Here is a 17101-nt window from a genome sequence, read left to right on the forward strand (position 1 = left end):
TGGTTTGCAGTTCACCCTGATTGAGTGACCTCAGCTGGCTCCCACGGGCAGCACCGTCACAGGTGTGTAGGGTGCTCCTAAGCCGGCAGGGTGGGGCAGGTTCTGGCACTCAGGGAGCTCAGGTTTCAGGAAGCAGAGGGCTGATGATTTGCTATGGGCGTGGCCGGGTGGTGAGGTGGCAAGCCATCTGTCGAGCAAGAAATATTCTGGGGCATGGCCAAGGGGAGGAACCCCCAAAGGAGGCTGTATATATGGGGCTGGGGCTCTGGGGCTGGGGCAGTGTGAACGGGACAATGGCTTCACCCGCAGCCACGTGCGTCCTGGCCTGGGCCCTGGCACTGCTCTGCGTGGGGACCCAGGGTAAGGGAAGCAGGGGCTGTCTCAGGTCGGTGTGTGTTGGTGTGTAGTGTGGTAGCGTGTGTGGCTGTGCAACAGTGTGCTGTGTTGTGTAGTCAAGTACATGTTGTGGAGCAGTGTGTTGTAATGGAGTGCATGTTCTGAAGTGGTATGTTGTGTAGTGGCGTAGAGTGCATGTTGTGGAGCAGTATGTTGTTGTGTTGTGGATCAGTGTGTTGTTGTATAGTGTATTAGAATGAGTGTTGTGTTGTAGTGCAGTAGAGTGCATGTTGGGGAGTGGTGTGGTGTGTTGTGGATCAGTATGTTCTTGTGCAGTGGAGTGCATGTTGTGTTTTGTAGTAGAATGCATGTTGTGGAGCAGTAGTGTAGTAGAGTCTGTGTTGTGGAGCAGTGCATGGTGGGTGTAGTAGATTGTATGGCTCTGCAGCAGAGTGTTGATGTGCATTGTCGAACAGTGCACTGAGGAGCAGTCTGTTGTCTAGCTGTGTGGTGTGAAGTGTAACAGATTACATTGTGAAGCAGTGTGTTGTGCAGTAGAGCCATATGGTGCTGTTCGGGGGACTGTTTTGTTGTGCAGTTTAATAACTATGTGTTGTGTTGTGGTTTGTCTTGTGGAGCAGGCTGTTGTGTTATGTAGTAGAGTGCATGTTGTGGAGCAGTGTGTTGTGTAGTGTAATAGAGTCTATGTTGTAGAGCAGTGTGTTGTAGTGGAGTAGATTGTGTGGCTCTGCAGCAGTGTGTTGGTGTGCAGTGTAGAAGAGTGTGTGACGCGGAGCAGTCTGTCGTTGTGTAGGTTTGTGGTGTAAAGAATAACAGACCATGTTGTGGAGCCTTATCGTGCTGTTCAGGGGACTGTTTTGTTGTGGAGTGTAATACACTGTGTGTTGTGTATAGTTGACTAGTATCGTGGTGTGGGGGTTGTGGCAGGGTGGATGCTGTGTGGCAGTGTGTGTGTGTAGTGCAGTGTGGGCTGAGGGACGTGCTGTCATTGTGTAGAGTAGCACAGTGTGTTTTGTGAAGTGGTGCGAGCCTGGCAGGAGGTCGGAGATGGACAGCAGGAGTCCTGGCTTCCAGACCTGCCCCCCACCACCACCGCCAGACCCTCTCCCCTCCCTGAGCCAGAGAGAGAACCCAGGAGTCCTGGCTCCCAGCCCCCCTGCTCAAATCACGACGTCCCCTTTCCTCCCTGAGCCGTGGCTAGAACCCAGGCGTCCTGACCCCCAGCTCAGGGCTGTCCCTGCTAGGCTTGGAGGGGCCCCCTGCAGCCATCGCCCCCTTTTCTGATCTCTGACCCTTGTTCATGGCCAGGCGCAGACCCTGCCCCCTGCATCTTCCCCTTCTCCTACAAGGGCAAGGTCTACACAGAATGCACAACTGAGGACAGCGAGCGGCCCTGGTGCGCCACCACCGCCAACTATGACCAGAACAAGGCCTTCAGGTTCTGCTCCGAGGCGGGTGAGCGCCCAGGACAGAGACAGGATGTGGGGACAGCCAGGGGATGGGACGGGGCGGGACGGGAGGAAAGCCAGGGATGGGGACGGGGGGTAGCACTGGGCAGCACAGACAACCGTCATGTTCCCGACTTGTGATCCGACACGCCTGGAACTGGTAGGTCTGGCCCATGTCCAGGCGCTCGGCCACTGTCTTCCTGACACCCGCCCCAGCGACGTCTCCAGAGCTGGGCAGGGCAGAGCCACCCAGTTGGTCTGTCTGTCTAGCCCAATACTCCCCCGCCCGTCTGTCTGTCTGTCTATGGGTCAGACCCTTGCAGGGTGGCAGCAGAGTCCCCATCTCTGGTGGGCCTTACCCCCATTCCAGGCTCTGCCCAGGCTGGGGTGAGAGGTCTGCACCCGTCTGCACTGCCCCCAGGACACCCCACCCCCTGACGGTCCCTGTCTGTGTTTCCCCTCAGCCTATGGGGGGAGCTCAGGCGGCCAGCCCTGCTTCTTCCCCTTCGTGTACAAGGGCTCCACCTTCCGTGCCTGCACCAAGTTGAAGAGTAACCTACCCTGGTGCGCCACCACGGAAAACTACGACACGGATCAGCGCTGGAGCTACTGTCCTGACACAAGTATGGTGCCTCCGGAGACTCCTCAGCCAGGGGGCATGGGCAGGGGACACGGCCACGCCCAATGTGTCCCCCATGCACCCAGCCCTGCTGGTGCCCTTCACTCCTGACCCACAGCCCCTGCTAGCCCAGCCCTGGGCTTACGCCCTACACAGCTCTGCCAGTGCCCTGTAACCCAGTCCCCCATTCCCTGCACTACCCTGGGGTGGTTGCGGGGGAAGTGGCCAGGCTGCGGGGGGCTCGGGGGAGACAAGGAGTTTTATTTACCTGGAAACGGGCTCAACTGGCAGTGATTCTGATTAGAGTGTGAGCTGCGTTACCCAGCATGCTCTCTGTCTCTTCTGTCTCCCACATCCCATCTCTCTCCCCATCCCCATCTCTCCCAGTGCTTGGCGGGAACTCGGAGGAGCCCTGTACGTTCCCATTCAGCTACAAAGGCAAGATGTACACGGCTTGTACCATGGTTGACAGCAAGCGGCCCTGGTGTGCCACCACAAGCAACTATGAAGCGGACCATAAATGGAGGTACTGCGGCACGGCAGGTACGTGGGGCCAGGTGAGGCTTAAGGGGTGGGTTTGCTTTGCAGCTGGTATGTACACAGACTATGGGGGCCATGGCCCAATGGAGAGAGCACAGGAGAGGGAATCAGGACACATGGGTTCTATTCCTGGTTTTGCCTCTGTGTCTAGGCAGCACCCGGCATGATGGGGCCTGATCTCAGTGACTGTGTGTCTGGACAATGCTCTATTCTACTCCAGGGGATTTTAGTGTCTCCATTACTGTGGTATCTGAACAGTCAAACAAAATGAGTGGACACGAAGCATTCATTTGTATATAGGTCCTGTAGAAACAAGGAACATCTCAGTGCTCATATTGAACCAAACCAAAATTTTGCCCAGTGCTGCCAATCGACACCTTGGATCTTTTTCCTAGCCTAGAAATATTTTTGGGAATTCAACATTTTTCCCCTCCGGGATTGGAGGGGGAAAAAATGAAACCTCACAAATATTTATGAACTGAAAAGCCAAACTCTCAGTTCGGCTCAGTTAAAAAGTTTCGTTTTGAAACTTTCTGTTTCCATTTCAACCTTTTTTTAATTTTTTTCCACTCTGATAAGCTTAAATTCCTGTAACCCTTCTGCCAGTCAGAGGTGGCAGCAACCAGGGCCGGGTTCAGTATCTAGAGGTTCCTTTTCAACAATACAACTCAGAACCGGCTCAATCCCCCACTCAGTGACCTGGGACAATTACACGCCACCCCCTGGGCGCCTCTAAGAGGAAAAACTTCCCCTCTCGCAAGCATAGAGTCTGAGTGGAGAAAAGAAACTTTTAATAAAAGGAGGAAAGTAACCCTACATTAATTGGGGAAAACGCCACAAACAGGGCTCATAAACATAAACTATGAGCAAAAGACCCACCCCAGTAAGTTGGGCTTTGTCCTTTTCCCCTGAGGGTCTTAAGTCCAGCAACCAGAAGTTCCTTTAACATGCCCATCCCTTCTCTGCACCACACTCACAGTTGTTGTCCTTGGCCAGTGCAGACCTAGAGTTCAGAGGCTCATCTGCAGAGTTCACCTCCCACCCTGAGTGGCAGAAGCGGCGCCAGGGTTTTTGGCGCCCTAGGCGCAGGGCCGGCTCTACCCATTTTGCCGCCGGTCCTGCGGCTCTGGTGGACCTCCCGCAGGCATGCCTGCGGATGCTCCTTTGGAGCCGCGGGACCAGCGGACCCTCTGCAGGCACGCCTGCAAGAGGTCCATCAGAGCTGCCTGCCGCCCTCCCGGCAAAATGCCGCCCCCCTCAAATCCTGGCACCCCAGGCGACTGCCTAGGTCGCCTAAATGGAAGCGCAGGCCCTGCTGAGTGGAGAGAGGGTGGGTAAGGAGGCACCTTACTTGCTCCACTGCTCAGGCACTCACTCACCACCCCTCTCTGTGGGGCTTTGCTCTGGACCTCTCCACCAGCTCTCCTGCCTGCTAGCCACTCACTAAGATGTCTTCAAGGCCCCCCACTTAACACAGCTCTCAGTGATTTCAGCTGTTAGTGGGGGCAACTCACTGCTGGTGCACATGGATCAGGTCTCTTGCATCAGAGGCCTAGGTATCAGCAGTTTCAGCTATGCAGCATGTAACACAACTCAGTTGAGTTTAAATTAGCTCTGTTATTACACAGTGGGGAGAGGAAGAGTCAAGGAGTATCTGGGGCCCTTGAGCACAGTCCACACCAACCCCACACAAATATCTGTCTCCACCCTCACTCAGTTCACTGGGCTTTGGCACCCATGTGTCCTGCCTGGCGAGTGCCATTGAGTTGAGGGTGAGTCCCTCCATTGGGATATGCCAGCTCCAGTTCTGCTGCCCTCGGTTCACACAAGAATAGCAACCCTTTATTACTCCTGCCCCAATAACAAGGAGCCTGGGGATCCCACACCAGCCAAAAGTGACCATTTAGGCCAGCAATCCCAGCATGCTGAGCACCTAGGCAGGGTGGGTGTGTCCATGCAAGTGAGATCAGCTCCTGAAGTCTTTTTCCACAGGTCACCACTAGATGTCAGGGGAGAGCTCATTCAGACTCTCTTTACATTTCAAAACAAAAAGGTGCTCCCAACCAGGAACCAAGATTTTTTTTTTCCATTTCAAACATGTCGAAACGTTTCCATGCTTTTTTCCCTATATATTTTTCTCAAGTGGGGAAATGCATCAATACCAGCAACATTCATTAAAAGGCCCAAACACTTTTGATTCCCATGAATTGGCATTTTTTCTACTTAAAAACATCATTTTGTTGGGAAAATTCGCACCCAGTTCTCCCAGCAAATCACCTGCCCTGCATCCTGCCTTCTGCCCTGTTTTAACCCTTTCCTCCCTTGTCTCTTTCTCCACCAGCGGCAGGGGGAAATTCAGACAGCGCCCCTTGCGTCTTCCCTTTCGTCTATAAGGGCAAGACCTACCACAACTGTACGGCAGTCAATGACCAGATGGGAAGGCCCTGGTGTGCTACCACTCCCAACTACGACAAAGACCATCTCTGGCACTTCTGCATGAGCAAGGGTGAGTCCTGGTCACGACCAGAGCGCTCCGTGTCGGCACAGAGGGAAAGGGTTTGTGGAGGACGTGCCGGTACGTGGAGCTCTAGCACAGGGAGTGCTGTCACCCAGTCTTGCAGGCCAAATGAGCTCGCTGGAGTGGCCACGTGCTACAAATGGCTTCCCCAGTGCAGCCAGATTGCCTGGCACCTCCTTGTGATGCTGACATCAGAGACGGGATGCCAGGCTAGATGGGCCCCTGGGGTGATCCCATGCTCCTAGGCACAACGCCATTCACCCACGGTACAAAATTATCTTTGGCTTTCACCACAGCAGTGAGATGAGACACCCCTACCCCAGCTTTCCTTTTTCGCTCTCTTTGTCATTCCTGCTCTTCACTCTGATTTACTCATTGCCTTTGCAGCCTATGGAGGGAACTCGAATGGCCAGCGCTGCATATTTCCTTTTGTCTACAAAACCGAGCTATATCACAGCTGCACAAACGCTGGAAGCAGGATGGGAAATTTCTGGTGTCCCACAACCCAGAGCTACAACCAAGATAAGCAGTGGAGCTACTGTCCAGATATCAGTAATGTATCCAGTCTCTTTGTATGTTCCCTTTGGGGCAGATCTGACTCTGGCTTTTCCCATACAGCCGGGAAAATAACTAATTTGTAGTTTGCTGGTGATTCTGATCGGGGTCGGGGGAGGAGCTTGTCGTGGATTGCCATGAAAATTAATTTTTTGAAATTGTCATTGAATCAAAAAATCGGGGGGGGGGAATCATTTCAGGTAGATCATGAAAGTTCATTTTTTTTAAATTGTCATTGCATTGCAAAGTCAGAAAAAATGGTTTAGAGGACATTCCTAAAAAGAAATTTCTGAAATTTTCAGTGAGTTTAAAAATTAGAAAAACATTTGTCTCGGGTTGTCCAGAAAATGAAATATTTCACAGTTTTTAATTAATCAAAAAAATTGGGACAATGTGTTTTGGGAGGATCCCAGAAACAAGCTTGTTCGAAATTTTCCATCATTTGTAAGATCAGGGAAAAAACATTTTGGGTGGATCCTGGAACTGAAATTTTCTTTGATACTTTTCGTGAATTAAAAAATCAGGAAACAAAATTGTTTTGGGTGCATCCCAAAAATGATTTGTTTAAAATTTTCATTGAACTGAAAATTTAAGGAAAAAAATCCCTTTGGGTTGAATGAAACATTTCATTTCAATTTTGAGCATTTTTTAAACTTTCTAAATTTTGGTTTTAATAAAATAGGAGATTTTGAAAGCAGAAGTTGTTTCAAATTGAAGAATTGACTTTTTCTGACTTTTTGGTCATTTTTCCGACATGAACAATCCCACAAAACTGACACAAATTTACAACACATTTTGGCTTCACTGAATCTGTACTTTTCGCCAAAAAAAATGCATCTGAAAATTTCATCCACCTCTGTTTACTGAGTTGTCCAGGGGCCTCCAGATCTCCTGTATGATCTCATCACATCTCTGCTGTGCCCCTGAGCCAATGAGGAGTGGTGACACTTTGATACCAATGAGAGTTGGGCAATGGGAGTCTATCTGATTAGTGGGTGGGATAGTGGATTACAACACACCCCTTCCAGCAGCTGAATGAGCCTCTAAGGACTCCTTCAGGAAAGGTTCAAGGCCAGGATCTAGGAGCAGCCATAGAATCACATCCAGAACCGATAGTCAGTGGGTTTTGGGAAGCAAGGTTCCTGCTGGCCCTCCTGGAAGACGCTTTGGCCATGATGATGTCTTCAAATCCAGATTGGACACCGTTCTAGAAGATACTTGAGTGAAACCCAAATTATTGGGATTAACACAGATAGAACCAGGGGAAATTAACTGGCCTATATTCTACAGGTCAGACTAGATGATCACAATGGTCCCTTCTGGCCTTGGGATCTATGAAAGCCTGCCTGAGATTTCTTGGCTGTTGGTGATGGTGGCTGGGTCATAGTGGTATGCGGGAGCCATTATACCATAGGCAGGTGGGCGTCTTGGTGGTGTCTGTAACCACCTCCCTTTGCCTCCCTAGTCCTGGGTGGGAACGCGCCAGGAAACAGCTGTGCGTTCCCCTTCATCTACAAGAAGAAAGTGTACTACGCCTGCACCAGTGATGGGGAGAGCTCAGGAAAACTGTGGTGCAGCACCACCAGGAATTATGATGAGGACAAGAAGTGGACTTACTGCTCCAAGTCAGGTAGGACACGGGACGGAGGAAGCTGAGCCTTGCGGTTAAGGTGTTTGGCTCACCAAGGTCTGGGTCAATTCCTGGCTTTGCCATAGACTCCTTGGGTGAGTCACTTAAGAGCAGGTTGGTTTGTTTTTTGGTCCCCACCCTCTGCCCTTTAGGAAACGCTGAGCAAGCTGAAGTTCATGGGTAGCAGCTGTTCAGCAGTTCTTAAAACCATCCCCCAAATCACACTAGAGCTGTGGGGCTCCTTCTATTGGCTGTTTAGATTGGCAGCACTTTGAGACAGGGACTGTCGATCTCTCTGTCTGGGCAGCGCCTCGCACAACCCTGATCTTGGTGATTTTGTGTCTGGGCAGCGCTTGGCGCGATGGGGTCCCGATCTCAGTGACTCTGTGTCTGAGCAGCGCCCAGTGCGATGGGGCCCTGATCTCAGTGACTCTGGGTCTGGGTGGCACACAGTGCCCCAATCTCAGCAACTGTTTACCTGGGCAGTGCCCAGCAGAAGGGATCCCAGATCTCACACTAGTATCTAGAGGGCTTGACTAATGCATGTAATAACCACAGAGGATGTACCCCAAAAACACATCTGGGGTGTGGCTGTGTCTAACCACCCATGCATGTATAAACTGGCTAAATGGACTTCCCACGGACCCACAAACCACCTAACACATTTCACATACATAATCCCCAACAGCAGAGACATTTTTGCCTTTCCCCTTGGCATCTTTGGCTCTTTAGCCCCATGTTGCAGAATTGGGTAAACTGAGGGACGGAGCTGGGCCGTGCCTTGCTAAAGGTCACCCAGCAGAGCCAGGCATAGCACCCAAGTCTCTCATTGATCTGCCTGGCACCCCTGTCACAGGGCTGCGCTCTCTCCTGTAGCCCTAAGCTGCATGGGGAACTATCTAACATGGCTGCTACTCTGAAACCTAACAAAGTGTTTGCTTCCAGTCTGATGTCGCCTGCATTTGCTATGTGCTGCCTGTGATTCTGGCCATGGTACTCACCTGCTGTTGCTGTGTTTGGTCTGCAGACTACGACAAGCCCTGTGTCTTCCCCTTCATCTACAAGAAGTTTAAATTCCTCACCTGCACCAACCTGGCAGAGGCCAAGGGGAAGTTCTGGTGTTCTACCACAGACAACTACGACCAGGACCATCAGTGGAGCTACTGCCCTGCCTGAGACAGGTAGAACAGGGCATTGGGATGGTCTCTGTTTATCACATCTCTATCTGGACCAGGGATGCGCATGATGGGTTCGGTCACAGAGATCCCCTTGGGACTGTCACCTGATGTGCTGAAATTACCAGCCCATTTTCCCTGCTAGCTTGGGACTTCCCGAACCCTGACTTGTTGAGCCAGACACGCTAGCCTGCTGCAACACAGACTCAGGGTCTGAGCCACGCCCCCAAAGCTGCAGACTTAACTGAAAACAGCTCAGCAGGTTCTTGTCTCCAGCACCCAGACACCCAGCTCCCAATGGGGATCCAAACCCCAAATAAATCCGTTTTACTCTGTATAAAGCTTATACAGGGTAAATTCGTAAATTGTTTACCCTCTATATCACTGGTAGAGAGATATGCACAGCTGTTTGCCCCCCCAGGTATTAATCACTTACTCTGTCTTAAATAATGAACAAAAATGATTTTATTAAGTATAAAGAGTAGGATTTAGGTGGTTTCAAGTAATAGACAGAACAAAGTAAGTCACGAAGCAAAATAAAGCAAAAACACACAAGACTAAGCCTAATACATTAAAAAACTGATTACAGGTAAAATCTCACCCTCAGAGATGTTCCAATAAGTTTCTTTCATAGACTAGACTCCTTCCTAGTCTGGGCCCAATCCTTTTCCCTGGTACAGTCCTTCTTAGCTCCAGCAGACATCTCAGGTGGTAAGCAGAGGGTTTCACATGACTGGCAGCCTCTTTTGTCCTCCTCCACCCCACTTTTATAGCTTTGGCACAAGGTAGGAATCTTTTGTCTCTCTGGGTCCCCATCCCTCCTCCTAAATGGAAAAGTACCGGATTGAAGATGGATTTCATTATCAGGTGACATGGTCACATATCACTGTAAGACCCCTAGTCTCCATTCCCCATGGGCTGGCCTGCATGTACACAGAAAGGCTTTCAAGTAACTAAGGCCATTTACAACTGATTGTTTCTGGAGCACCCTTAGGGTAGGTCTACACTTACCGTCCGGGTCGACGCGGTGAGTTCGACTTCTCGGAGTTCGAACTATCGCATCTAATCTAGACGTGATAGTTCAAACTCCCCGAGCGCTCCGCTCAACTCCGGAACTCCACCACTGCAAATGGCGGTGGCGGAGTCGACCTTGGAGCCGCGGACTTCGATTCCGCGGCATCTGGACAGGTGAGTAGGTCGAACTAGGGTACTTCAAATCCAGCTACACTATTCACGTAGCTGAATTTGCGTACCCTAGTTCGACCCCCCCCTTCTTAGTGTAGACCAGGCCTTAATGGCCTCCACTTAATAGGTTTACATCAGTGATACAAGTTTATATCTTGTTCTCCTAACTCCAGCTATAGAAATAATACATGCAAACAAATAGGATGAACACACTTAGGGTATGACTACACTTGAGAGTTGCAGCGCTGGTGGAGGCTTTCCAGCACTGCAACTTAGTAACTGTCCATACCTGCAGGGCACATCCAGCTCTGCAACTCCCTGGCTGCAGTGCTGGCTGTACACCTGGGTCTGCTTGGGGTATAACAATTGCAGCGCTGGTGCTGCAGCGCTGCTCGTAAAGTGTGGCCACACACCAGTGCTGTTATTGGCCTCCAGGGTATTAGGAGATATCCCAGAATGCTTTTAACTAAATTACTCTCTTTGTTTTGTTATGATGCCTCTCTTTGTTTTGTTGTGAACTTGGGGCTCCGGGAGCTGCTTATCTAAAAAACAAACACAGCTCCTGTTTGCTGTGATCAATCTGTAACTGACTGTGAACAATCAATTGAGATAACCCACTACCTTGCTGTGAATGAGGCAGGCAGGGGGATGAGTGTTTGCTTGAGGAGAGAAACAGTGGGGGGAGGGGGAGAAAGGGAGTCCGTTGGAGCAGCTGCTTATCTGGTCTGCAGGCTGTTTGCAGTTAAGAGTAAATGAGGGATCGGGGAAATTTTCAGATTTTGCAAGGCAGGGGGCTGATACACAGTGTCGGCTCCAAAAATCCACTCTCTCTCTCTCCCCCGCTCCCTGTCACACTACACACCACCCCACCCCGCTCTTTTGAAAAGCACGTTGCTGCCACTTGAACGCTGGGATAGCTGCCCATAATGCATCACTCCCAACAGCGCTGCAAATGCGGCCACACTGCGGCGCTGGTAGCTGTGAGTGTGGCCACACACCAGCGCTTTCCCTACACAGCTGTACGAAGACAGCTGTAACTCCCAGCGCTGCACACCTGCAAGTGTAGCCATACCCTTAGTAGATGACAAGGTTTCTAATGACACCATACAAAGGGTATTTAGCATAAAGCATATTCCAGTTATGTCATATTCATAAGCATATTTCCATAAACCATGTGGAGTGCAATGTCACAGGGAGATCCTCCTTCTTTTGTCTATTTACACTGAGAACTCTTCCAGGCAGGGACTGTCTGCAGCACCCGGTGCAAGGGGCCCCCGATTTCCATGACTCTGTGTCTGGGCAGCTCACAGCACAACAGTGACTCTGTGTCCATCCATCTATTACCACGTGCATCCGTCCATCCTTCCCCATACACACCCATCCATACCTTCCCATACGTATCCATCCACCCATTCATACATCCCTATCCACAGTCACCCATCCAACCATCCCCATACACATCCACCAAGTACCCAACTATGGAATCATAGTGATATAGGGCTGGAAGCAGTGGTGAGCTGCAGCCGGTTCGCACCGGTTCATGAGAACCGGTTGTTAAATTTAGAAGCCCCTTTAGAACCGGTTGTTCCTGGAGGGACAACTAGTTCCAAAAGGGCTTTTAAATTTAACTAAAACTCTAGCAGCTCTCTACCCTTCCCCCAGCCCCAGCTCACCTCACTCCACCTCCTCTTCTGAAGCTCCTCCCGTTCGCGCGGGAAGCCTGGGAGGGCTGAGAAGGAAGCAGCGCCTTCCACCAGGTGAGCTGGGCCGGGGGGCGAGGGTGCCAGCAGGAAAAGGGCTCCAGGTGCTGCACCGCCTAATGAGGTCACGGCAGGACTCTGGGGCCGGGCGGCGCGGCTTGGCTCCGGCCCCGGCCCCCAGGTCCCAGCCCCAGCCCAGCTGGGCCCCCATCTCCAGGCAGCAAGGTAAGGGAGCAGGGAGGGGGTGTTGGATAGAGGGCAGGGGAGATGGGGGTGTGGATTAGGGTCGGAGTGGTCAAAGGGCAGGGAACAGGGGGATTGAATGGGGGCAAGGGTCCTGGGGGGGCAGTCAGGAAGGAGCAGGGGTTGGATGGGGCGGTGGGGGGCAGTTAGGGGTAGGGATTCCAGGGACAGTCAGGGGACAGAGAGAAAGGGTGGTTGGATGGGGTGTAGGGGTCCCCGGGTGCCATCAGGAATGAGAGAAGGGGTTGGATGGGGTGGCAAGGGGCAGTCAGGGGACAGGGAAGGGGGGTGGATAGGGCACAGGTCCCGGGGGGGGGGGCTGTCAAGGAACATGGGGGGAGTTGGATGGGGCAGAAGTCCCCGTGGGGGGGCATGACCCCTCATGGGGTGAGGAGGAGGGAACCGGTTGTTAATATTTTGGCAGCTCATCACTGGCTGGAAGGGACCTGAAGTACCCAGCCCCACCCCACCCCACCCCACCCCATGCTGAGGCAGGATCAAATATATCTAAAACATCCCTGAGAGGTGTTTGTCCAGCCTCTAATGACAGGGATGCCACAACCTCCCCTAGGTAGCCTGCTCCAGAGCTAAATTATCCGTAGAGCTCGCAAGTTTTTCCTAGTATCTAACCCAAATCTCCCTAACTGCAAACTCAGCCAATCCCTCCTTGTCTGTCCCTCAGTGGCCGTGGAGAACAATTGTTCTCCATCCTCTTTCTAGCAACCTTTTGCATATCTGAAGATGGTTATCAGGTTCCCCCCTCAGCCTTCTCTTCTCAAGACTCAACCTGCCCAAGTTTTTCAACCTCCCCTCCTAGGTCAGGTTTTCTAAACCTCTGATCATTTTAGTTGCTCTTCTCTGGACTCTCTGCAATTTGCCCACATCTTTCTTCAAGTGCAGTACCCGAAACTGGACACTGTCCTCCAGCTGAGACCTCACCAATGCCAACTACAGCAGGACAATGACCTCCCATGTCTGACATACGATGCTCCCGTTAATACACCTCAGAATTATATTTGCCTTTTTCACAACCTCACCATGCTGTTGACTCATATTCAATTTATGATCCACCCTAGCCCCTAGGTCCTTTTCTGCCGTCCTGGTGCCTAGCTAGTGAAGTGGCGCTGAATGTCTGTACTTCTGTCCTTTTCAGGTGACAGCCCCAGAGCCGGGAGGAGACAGAACGATGACATTCGGTATTAAATGAAAGGAATGAGCCCCGCTCTGGACACCTCTGCTCTCCCAACAAAGATCGCTTCTGATCAACAGATGCCAGTGGCATAATCACCCTTGAATCCAAATCCAAATGTGCTCATTTCTCTAGCTGATTTTAGTAAATTCAAAGAAAGCATCTTTTGAAATAAGATCTGCAAGTTCTGTTTCCGGGCGGAAGGCAATAAATGACCTGTCCATTTCCCTGGGGTGAGGATGACAGCGCGATGGCTTTTGCTTTTGATGCATTTCCAAATGAACGTGGCTTTTTGGAAGGGTTATAAATCCTCATGCTTCAGGGTTGAAGACGATCACTCTTAGTGGTCAGTATGAGTTGCACGCCACATGATTTTATGAAAATATGCTAATGAGTGTGAATATAATGTAACTGGAATATGCTTCATGCAAAACATCTCTTGTAAGGTAAAATTACAAAGCTTATAATCAACTGAGTGTGGTCATCCTATTTGTATGAATATATCACTCTTGTATCTGAAACTAGAAGTATGAAATATAACTCTGAGGTCCTACGGTAATTATGCAAAGTGTGGGCCATTAACGGTGGTTTGGAATCTTGATGGCTCCCATTAACCAGGACAATTGGTTGTAAATGACTCTCTTGCAAGCCTTCCTGTGAGACAGGCTGGGAAAAATGAAGGCTTGGGGTCTCACAGAACATGTGACCATGTCACCTGGTACTGGAATCCATCTTAAACCTGGTGCTTTTCCATTTAGAAGTGGCGGGGGGGCGGAGGGGGAGATTCAGAGAGACAAAAGATTCCTGCCTGGTGCCAAAGCTATAAAAGGGGGTGGAACAGGACAAAGGAGGCTGCAGTCATGAGAAATTCCCTAGTTACCACCTGAGCTGGAACAAGGACTGTACCAGGGGAAAGGATTGGGCCCAGACTAGACAGGAATCTATTCTGTGAAATAAGCTTATTGGAACATCTTTGAGGGTGAGGTTTTATCTGTTATCAATTTCTTACTGAATTAGGCTTAGACTTGAGCATTTTTGTTTTGTTTTGCTTGGTAACTTATTTTGTTCTGTCTGTTATTACTTGAAACCACCTAAATGAGTATAAGCTTTATACAGAGTAAAATGGATTTATTTGGGGGTTTGGATCCCATAGGGAACTGGTTATCTGGCTGCTAGAGACAGGAGCACTTTCTAAGCTATTTTCATTTATGTCTGCAGCTTTTGGGGGACATGGTTCAGACCTGGGTCTGTGTTTGCAGCAGGCTAGCGTGTCTGGCTCAACAAGACAGGGTACTGAAGTCCCAAGCTGGCAGCGAAAACAGGCTCAGAGGTAGTTTCAGCACATCAGGTGGCAGTCCCAAGGGGGTTTCTGTGACCCAACCTGTCACAGTCAGGAAGGGAACATCCTGGGAGACAGATTACCCCACGTTTCTCCAGTGCTTTCTCTTGTCATGCTTCCATTGCCAGAGATATTGAACTAGACAGACCTTGGGTCTGGCCTGGCCTAACCAGTTTTGTGTTCATGGTCGACACATTGGAGGGAAATGACCCAAAATGCCCAGTGGAAATAGCTTCATGTTCTTTGTGAGGTTGGGTGAAGTCCTGGCTCCATTGACATCAATGGCAAAGCTCTGGTCAAGTTTTCACCTCTTATTTCTAACATGACAATAACACACAGTCTGAGTTTTCAGCAGTGCTCCGGTCCCGTCATGAATCTTTAGGTGCCTTAACTTATCATTTCCGTGCCTGCGAATGGCAAGAGGTCAGATGCCCGGCTGGTCTTAGTGGGTGTGGTATTTAAATGATGGAGTGTTGCCGACTTGATTGCAGTAATGGAACAGCAGCCACTGACACCAGCTGGGGGCCTGCCCCATTGACTCCAATGGTTCAATGGCTGATTCACACCAGCTGGGGGGCCTGCCCCATTGACTCCAATGGTTCAATGGCTGATTCACACCAGCTGGGGGGCCTGCCCCATTGACTCCAATGCAGCTGCAGCTGGTTTAAGTCCAAATGTTCACAGATCTCATAGATTCGAAGGCCAGAAGGGGCCATTGTGATCATCTAGTCTGACCTCCTGTATAACACAGGCCAGAGAACTTCCCCGAGACAATTCCTGTCTGAGCTAGAGCAGATCTTTTAGAAAAACATTCAGGTTTGATATAAAAATCCCCAGTGATGGGGAATCCACCATGACCCCTGGTAAATCATTCCAATGGTTAATTACCCTCCCTGGTAAATAATGTGCGCCTTATTTCCAGTCTGAATTTGTTTAATTCAACTTCTGGCCATTGGATCTTGTTAGAGCTTTGTTGGCTAGACTGGCAAGTCCATTATTTAATATTTGTTCCTCGTGTAGGTACTGATCCTTCCCCCTCCACCTCCTCTGAGTTAAAATAAACAAACTCAGCTCCTGGAGTCCAAGTTATCCAACCCTTTCACCATGTTCGCAGCTCTTCTCTGAACCCTTTCCAATTTCTCAGCGTCCTTCTTTGAATTATGACCACCAGGACTGGACACAGGATCCCAGCAGTGATCACCCCAGGGCCAAATGCAGAGGGCACGTAACCGCTCTGCTCCTCCTTCAGATTCCCATGTTTACACGTCCCAGGATCACATTAGCCCGGTAGTTATTCTCAGCAGTCAGCATGGTGGTCTTGGCCCAAGGTGGAGTGGGGAATACTCCAGGAAGGGCCTTGAAAGTGAAGACCACGTAAGTCTGATGTGCTAGAGAAGGGGCAGCCAGTGGAGGGATTCAAAATTGAAAGAGAGGGGTGATCTCTTTTCTTGAATTGGCATCCTGGGTGCTGAAAACCAGGGCTGAGATGTCTGGGGTTGGGCACCAAAACACCAGCCAAACCCAGAGGCCACATCTGGCCGCTCTGATGCCAGGCCCAATGTAGAGTCTAGAAGCAGACCCACAACTCCCTCCCCTTGGGGGAAGACGTGCGCCTTGGCTGCCTCGTTAATGGCAGGTAACCAAAGCAAATTCCATCGGGGCTTGTTAAAAAGGAAGCATGAAGTGGCTCTGCTGGGCATGGATGATGGTCGCGCCCGGGGGGTTGTGAGGAGACGCAGGCAGCAGATAGACAACAATGAAATTAATTGGAAAAAAAGTGTGGGGTGGCTGAGAATGAGGTGAAAGTGGTTTGATTTGTTTTCGGGTGATGCTGCAATATCCCGGTCAGTGTGGGAGTTGGGTGGCACTGTGTCACAGACGGGTCATGGCTGGGATGAGACCACGTTCCACCAGGGCTCTTTTGCAACAAAAATTTCCTTTGGTGCCTATGTTTCTGCCTTCGGGCCTGTGCTCTGCAGCCCTCCACACCAGGAGGCCTGTCTCCAAGAGCTGTTCACAGCCTTGCGGGGCCCGATGCGGTGGGCATGTGCAAAGGCCACCCACTGGCTCAGGAATCTCGGGCAAGTTCGTGCAAGGAGGAGCTCCTGTAAAGCTCTCCCACAGTGCAACTAGCTGCAGGGCATTTGGGGAAGGGCTTGCAATGCCTCATGGGACCAAAACATTGTTGCCGGGGAGGAATGGGAACATGGCTTCCAGGGGAGTTCTCCAACCTCTGGGCTCATAGTTAGGAGAGGGCCACTGCTCACTGAAACACCAGAGGTACCGAGCTCCAGAGAAAGCTCCTGGTTGTGGATCCAAGCAGAAAAGGGCACCTCCCTGCTCACTGGACTTAGGCCCCTCCCTCTGAGAGAAGGGTGGGGGCTTAGCACACGCCCCCTCTGATCAGCAGCTCCCATTGGCTAGCTTAGGCAGCTCCCTGCCTAGAGTGCTGGCTCTGGCCGCTCTTATTCTCTGGCACCTTTCTCCCTGCATTCGTTGTGCAGCCACCTAGGCGCGGTGCCCGGGCTTTGTGAATCGCAGCGTGTTCCTGTGATCTTCCGGGGCCCACAGCGTAGGTCCTGCAATGCTCAGCTCTGCAACAG

General features: G+C 50.9%; 1 protein-coding gene across 1 annotated transcript; it reads left to right on the forward strand.

Annotated features, from left to right (window-relative positions):
• The first annotated feature begins 293 nt into the window (after positions 1–293).
• LOC123349966 (epididymal sperm-binding protein 1-like) lies at positions 294–13331 on the forward strand. Its single transcript, XM_044988301.1, has 9 exons — positions 294–360; positions 1666–1812; positions 2270–2428; positions 2812–2967; positions 5306–5470; positions 5870–6034; positions 7503–7667; positions 8695–8848; positions 13124–13331. The coding sequence occupies exons 1-8, from the start codon at positions 294–296 to the stop codon at positions 8841–8843; spliced, it is 1173 nt and encodes a 390-aa protein (XP_044844236.1). The 3' UTR covers positions 8844–8848; positions 13124–13331.
• Positions 13332–17101: the final 3770 nt, after the last annotated feature.

The sequence above is a fragment of the Mauremys mutica genome, chromosome 15 (genome assembly GCF_020497125.1).
Source record: "Mauremys mutica isolate MM-2020 ecotype Southern chromosome 15, ASM2049712v1, whole genome shotgun sequence".
NCBI classification, from domain to species: Eukaryota; Metazoa; Chordata; order Testudines; family Geoemydidae; genus Mauremys; species Mauremys mutica.

What these genes read in the sequence shown, in the direction of transcription:
- LOC123349966 (XM_044988301.1), top strand. Translation starts at nt 294, where the DNA reads ATGGCTTCACCCGCAGCCACGTGCGTCCTGGCCTGGGCCCTGGCACTG. An exon ending in GCTCTGCGTGGGGACCCAGG is followed by an intron (nt 361 to 1,665) that starts GTAAGGGAAGCA and finishes GTTCATGGCCAG; the next exon opens with GCGCAGACCCTGCCCCCTGC. An exon ending in GCACTTCTGCATGAGCAAGG is followed by an intron (nt 5,471 to 5,869) that starts GTGAGTCCTGGT and finishes TTGCCTTTGCAG; the next exon opens with CCTATGGAGGGAACTCGAAT.